Source organism: Echinops telfairi, unplaced genomic scaffold (genome assembly GCF_000313985.2).
Source record: "Echinops telfairi isolate 266 unplaced genomic scaffold, ASM31398v2 ScPeMD7_7425;HRSCAF=8463, whole genome shotgun sequence".
Taxonomy (NCBI): Eukaryota; Metazoa; Chordata; class Mammalia; order Afrosoricida; family Tenrecidae; genus Echinops; species Echinops telfairi.
Window position 1 is genome coordinate 7,123,032 of NW_022111325.1, and position 6,190 is coordinate 7,129,221.

The 6,190-nt window shown below is 57.1% G+C and overlaps 1 protein-coding gene and 1 long non-coding RNA gene across 2 annotated transcripts in view; one reads left to right on the top strand and one right to left on the bottom strand.

The window, feature by feature from the left end:
• The window catches only part of VSIG8 (V-set and immunoglobulin domain containing 8), a 4,064-nt gene extending 1,481 nt beyond the window's left edge, over window positions 1-2,583 (bottom strand). The window contains exons 1-6 of the mRNA XM_045298370.1: window positions 2,580-2,583; window positions 2,242-2,417; window positions 1,642-1,843; window positions 1,313-1,534; window positions 434-559; window positions 9-166 (exon numbers count right to left, since the gene is read on the bottom strand). Coding sequence (XP_045154305.1) covers window positions 9-166; window positions 434-559; window positions 1,313-1,534; window positions 1,642-1,843; window positions 2,242-2,417; window positions 2,580-2,583 — 888 coding nt within the window. The remainder of the gene's footprint in view (window positions 1-8; window positions 167-433; window positions 560-1,312; window positions 1,535-1,641; window positions 1,844-2,241; window positions 2,418-2,579) is intronic.
• A 1,770-nt stretch (window positions 2,584-4,353) lies between these two features.
• LOC123522623 overlaps window positions 4,354-6,190 on the top strand; it is a 6,156-nt gene continuing 4,319 nt past the window's right edge. The window contains exon 1 of the long non-coding RNA XR_006680861.1: window positions 4,354-4,452. This is a non-coding gene — a long non-coding RNA (uncharacterized LOC123522623). The remainder of the gene's footprint in view (window positions 4,453-6,190) is intronic.

Consider the following 6,190-nt stretch of genomic DNA (forward strand, 5'->3'; position numbering starts at 1 on the left):
CCGCCGACCCCGCCGCCGTTGCCGTAGCCGAAGGCACCGCGGGCGCCTCCAGCCCCGGCGCCCCCGCAGCAGCAGCAGACGAGCCCCCAGATGCCCACCATCAGGCAGCCCAGCATGAGCAGAGAGCCCAGCACGGCACCGATGATCATGCCCACACGCCGGGAGTCTGTGGAGAGAGGAGGGGTGGGGGGCGTTGGTCAGGCTTTTCCGCTGGAGGCGCCAGGGTAGGAAATCTGTGGGGAAGAGGCTGGGGGGCAAAGGAGTCCTCCGGGTGCTGGGTAGATGCAAGCTAACCACTTAGGTCTGCGCATTTCCCTTGGGGCTTCCCACCTGTGAGACGGCATGCCAAACCAGCCAAGACTCCCCAGTACAGCCCAGGTGCCTCCCTATCCAGCTCTCCCAGCCCCCGGCCAGGCCAGGCCGGGGCACCTACCTGGGACCTTCACCTCCACCACGCACACACTGTAGCCCACGTGGTTGGCCACTGTGCACTGATAGAGCCCGTCGTCATCTTGGGAGATGTCCTTCAGCAACAGGTCCCCGTTGTTCAGGCCTGTGACTACAGGATAGTCAGAGAGGAGCAGTGAGTCCTGGAAGACTGGTCTCGGAGGACCCCCTCCCCACCCTGGGCTCCTGTGGGTGGGCGGCTCGCCCTCTGGAGGAAGGGAAGCTGTATCCTCAGGAACATGTGTCCACACGCCGACCCACTCCTCTCTGTCTGTTCAAAGGAAGGGCCCCTCCCCCAGAAACAGGACAGAGACACCCCTCCCCCAGAAACAGGGCAGAGACACCCCTCCTTCACTCGATGATGTCAGGGAAATCAAGTCCCCTCTCTGGACCTTGGTCGCCTCATTTGTGCAGTGAGGACAGGGTTAAGCCTCCTTGCTCTGAGGGTTTCAGTTTGTGAGGAATAATCAATTTCTCTAAGTCCAGGAGCTTTACCCCCCTCATCCCAGTGGATCTTCGCAGGTCGCTGGAAGGCAGGAGTTATTCCCCTTTCACATAGGAAGAAGCCAAGGCCCAGAGAGACTACTGGCCTGAGTTGTGCAGCCAAGCCGTGGTTCGGCCAGGACTCAAACCCACCTCTGTCTGTCTCAGACTGCTTTCCCCCTAAATTAGCCATCCCATTTGTGCATAACTCCCACATCTGTCTCTTCTCCTTTTCTCAATAGCAACTGCTGGGAGAGAGGCAGGTCTTCCCCCCCAGACATTTCAGGCTCTTCTTGGCTCCAGGAAAGCTCCAGAGGCTCCCAGAGCCCCTGATCTTACTTCCACTCATTCCCCTACCCAAGCAGGCTTGAGAGCCCCTCACCTTGACTGATGGAACTGTGAAACGACTCCTGGTAGGAGAGCTCAGAGTGGAAGCTGTGCTGGGAGTGGTAGGACCCAGCGCGGTAGGGGTGGGTATGTCCACTGATCTTGGCCCACCTGTAAGAGAAGGGCTGGGTGCCCCCATTGGCATAGCACTTCAGCATCAAGTCATTTCCACGTGTCATGTGACCCTCAGTCCAGCACATGGGCACCGCAGGCCGAGCTGTAAGGAAGTAGGTATATGGAAGATAGGGTCCAACCAAGAGGCAGAGCTAGGTTCAGGGTGGCCAAGCCACCCTGGGCTCAGAAGTCAGAGGAGGCAGGCTGTACCTTGGACAGTGACGACCACCTTACGGGAGGCCATGGTGGTCTTCTTCACCCTGCACTCGTAGGTGGCTGTGTCGGATACCTGCAGGTTCATGAGGTTGATGGAGGCATCGTACTGGCTGGGGTCTGAGGCTGCAAAGCGGACCCTCTGCTGCAGGTGGGGGAGGTTGCCGTGGTTGATCCTCTTGTCCTGGTAGCTAAGGAACTGGAGAGAGAGAGAGGGAAACCCACAGTGAGGCAGATGAAGCCAAGGAGGACCCTTTGGGCTGGCTGCTGTGGGCAGATCACAGAACTGGTTGGACATTCCGTTTCCTCAACTGGGTAATCAGAGGCGCAAGGTCTGATCCAGTGACCGCCTGCAGGGGGTGTGGTGATCAGGTGCCATTAAGGTCTTTGGAAAGTCTCAGGTCAGATAAGGACCTTGTAAAGGACAGGGGCCACTCTGCCTCTTCCTCCTACACTGGCAGGGAAGAGGCCAGCAGGCTGGCAGAGCTCGCCTGCCAGCCGCCCACTCCCTGTGAGGCCTTGGAGCAAGTTCAAAGTCTTGGTTTCCTTGGCTGGCCTGAATTGGGGGGCGAGGGGAAGCCCGTGCCCAGCACTCACCACGTTCTCTCGATGTGAAGGGTCTGCGTTGACCTGCATCCACTCGATGTCCAGCCCACTGGGACCATAGTCCTCAGGGTCCAGGATGTAGGGGCAGCCTAGCCTCACGTTATCGCCTTCTGCCAGGTATAGGACTTCCTGGCCATCCCCGTTGATCCGCACAGCAGACAGCAGTGCTGGGGGTGGGGGTGGAGGCAGAAAACCAGATTTCAGGTAGTCGGCTCAGCCTCTCTACCCACTGCAACCTGGCACTCAGCGGGGCTTCCTCACTCTGAGCTGCTCAGAGGGGCTGCTCTGAGGATGCGTGAGTGTGAGTTGTTTTACATGGAACTGCGTACTCATAGATGCATGCATATTAAGATGATAGTGTCTGCGTGTGCTTATGCACACATGTAAGTGTTTTATGATTATGTATGATGGCATCTGGATAACATTTGTGTGTATATAGCTTCTAGGTAGGCATAGGCATATACATGATTGTATGTATGCAGGAATACACACATGTATGTACACTGTGTGCCTGAGTAGTTGGGGCTGCGTATATGTACTCTAAAAATAGGCTTGCATATAACTAAGCAGGGTGCCTGCCCATCTGTCCATCAGAAGGCAGGCATGTGGCACACACAGCATTGTGAAATTCTCTGCTTAGACCAAGTGAGGTGCTCCTACCTAGAGACCAAAGGTCGTCCCTTTCCTACTGAGGGGCAAAACTCTGGGTACATCTATATGTACCACGCATGTGGGGCGGTGTGCATGCCTGTGTGTGACAGTGTGTGTCTGTGTGACCATGTATGATGGCTTGAGGCCATGTTTGCCTGTGGAAGAACCTGTGCCTGTGTGTGACAGGCAGCTGTGACCAGGAGTCTGGCCATGTTTCTGTGTGATAGTGAATGACTGACTACATATAGCCATCTGGACTGTGTGTCCTTCCTCATCTGTGATCATATGGCTCAAATACAGCCACCCCCACATTCTCTCTCCCATCAGGATCCCTCCCCACCCTGCACAGCGCCCTACTGAGTCATGGAGCTCCCCAGCCACTGAGCAGGACCGCACACCCTTCTGGGCACCTACAGTTCCTATGGGCTTCCTTGGTGGATAGCAAGTGAAACTGCTAGGGTCCTAACACTCAGGACCAAACTCCTCTCCCTCTTTACCCTAAAGCCTCAGGCCAACCCCAGTCCCAACCGGTTGGACCTACCCAGGGAGCTGAGGTGGGAGTGCCTCGGGCCCCACCCTCTGCACAATGGGCTCTGCCTCCCACTCTGGGGCCCCTCACCTTGGGCAGCTCTCTCTGCTGTTGCTTTCTTTGTTGACAGTCAGCAAGGCCCCGGGAGTCCCAGCCTGAGTCTCCAACTCATTCTGCTCAGCCAATCTCTGGCTCTCCTGGACCACATTCACACTTGAGAGCATCACACACACACCATCATTGCCAAATAAATCAGTGTGTAGACACAAGTCTTCAAAATGCAGCGACATACCTATGCAGACTCAGCCTTCCTACATATACTGCCAGGTCCTTCTGGACAGGCACGCTTGTGCACACAAACCGACACTAAAGACATTGCAATTCTCAGAATTGCCATGGCCTTCCTTCATCAAGACGAAAGAGGTCGCAGGGGCCCCTCCAACACCAGGGATCACTGCCTTGCTCCCCAGGCCTCTGGCTGACCACCAGCCTTGTCCTAACCCCACTAGCCTCCAGGGTGATCCAAAGGCGGCAGGTTGGCGGCTTGGACTCTAACGGACCGGGTGATGCCGACTCTAACCCCAGGCCAAGAGAACACCCGCTCATTGCTGAGATAAGGATCCTGATGCCATCTGCCAGATCCTGGGGCAGCAGAGAGTAAGCCACGAGCCAGCTGGAAGCAGCAACGCCTCCTTGGGGAAAGGCACTGGAAGCCACCCAGACAGACAGCACGGTTGCCCCACACCTGTGCGTGCTCGACCCAGCTGGGGGGTGGCGGAGGGCTTAGAAAGTGTGGCTCAAAGAGGAAGGGCTAGTGCTGGAAGGAGCCTCCACCCTGCACCAGCCCATGAGCCTCGCCCCAGCTCTTCTGTCTCCTTGGAAGCTTTCTCAACCTCCTCGCTCCACTTCTCCCTCAGCTTGGGAAGTCCTTTCTGCTCTCACCTGACTGTCGCACTGAGGAAGGACTTCCAGGGAAGGTAAGAGGCTGGAGCGAGGGAAGAAGGTCAGAGTGGAAGAGAAAGGTAGGTAGAAAGACTTCGGGGGCGGCATGGGAATGGGGGAGTCAAAATGGACTTTCTGCGGAAGAGGACAATGAGGACGAATCGCCTCCTTCCCCCTGCAAAAAAAAGGACCAGGGGTTGAACTGGGAGGACCTTCTGTGAGCTGTCACCTCAATAGCAGTGTTTACTCTCAGCTTATACATCCTTTCTGAACGTTTGAACTGCTCTCAGAGCTCCTAGCCCTCTATCAGGCAGAACAGGAACAGAGGCAGCTCCCACCAGGGGATACTGGCGCAAGAACAACCACAATGCTGAGCCATTCTCACAGACCCACAGACCCACACCACACACACATGGAGTTGCCCCAGGTCCCCAGCACAGCCTGGGCTTCCTGCGTGGGCTCTAGCCACTGGGCTCTGTCATCGAGACTCCAGAAAGATGAGTACGATTGTTACAGGCATCCTGCTAAAGAATCAGTCAGTCAGTCTCTGTCTGTCTGTCTCTCTCTCTGTCTGTCTCATACACACACACACACACACACACACACACACACACACACACACACGATACTCCATATTCTGCTTCCTGCTCACCCCAAGTCCAGACCCCAGAGGACGCAGAGCCATTTCCAGCAATACCCACACAACACAGCCCTTGTCAGGACTTGCCCAACTCGGGCAGGTATCCACACTATCCAACCCTGAGCCCCAGTGCTCTCCCCACCCTCCTCCTGCCTCATCCTGGTGGGACACCTCCTGGGCCCCTCACAGTGCCAGGACACCCTGAGCCCACACTAGCCATGAAAGGACCAACCACTCAGTCGTACCCTAACCCTCATCCCTTGCCCGTTCAAGGTCTGCAACTCCCCTGCCCCTTGCTCGCCAGGGATAGGCCCACTCTGGGACTTGTTTCCAGACAGGTCAAATGATGAAAATTGCTCCTTCCCAGGCTCCTCCTCAGCCCCCACCCAGCTTTGCAGTGGAGTCAGCTGACTCCTACCCCATCTCCGTTCCCCAGGAAACTCCAGGCAAGCCCAGGGCTTGAGTTCGCAGGGACGTGTCCCTGCACACATGGGAGCCCGCAGGCTCACGGAGACTGCAGAGTTCCACTCAGAGACATCACCAGACTTTCAAACACAGGGCTCTCCTGGGGAGAGCCCCCCTGGGCAAAAATCCAAACTGGAATGACAGCAGGGTGATAGTGGGCAGTGCCCCTCCAGGGACATGGCACACCACTTTCCAGGCCCTCCATGAGCTCCTTGGTGTCTTATCCCTGCCGGCTGCCCAGCCCCATACCTGGGCTCAGGCACACGAGCAGAAGGTGGAAGGCTCCTCGAACTCCCATGTCTCTAGGCTCGATGTATCCTCGCCTGGGCTGGCTATCCCTGGGGCCGGTGGCGGTGGGCGTGAGGGGGCGGGTAGAGGGAGGGGGAGATGAGGGCCCAGACACTGCCCGGGGTGGCAGGAAGGTACAATGAGTGCCCGGCTGAGGAGCAGCGGAGTGATTTTTATGGGAGGGAGGGGGCCTGGACCCCGCCTTGGGGAGGAGTCCCAGGAACCCTAATTAGCAGGGTGACAGTGTGGCCTACCCAGGCATTACCTAGCCCTCACCCAAGCTCTTCCCTATCCCAAGAGTGGCGCAGGACGGCCAGCGGGACTTGTAATTAAGCAACCTGTTAAAGCTCTACTTCCTCCTGGCCCCATCAGTCAGCCCATTCTGTGCGTCCACAGAGCCCCTCTCACCACTCATTTGTTGCCTC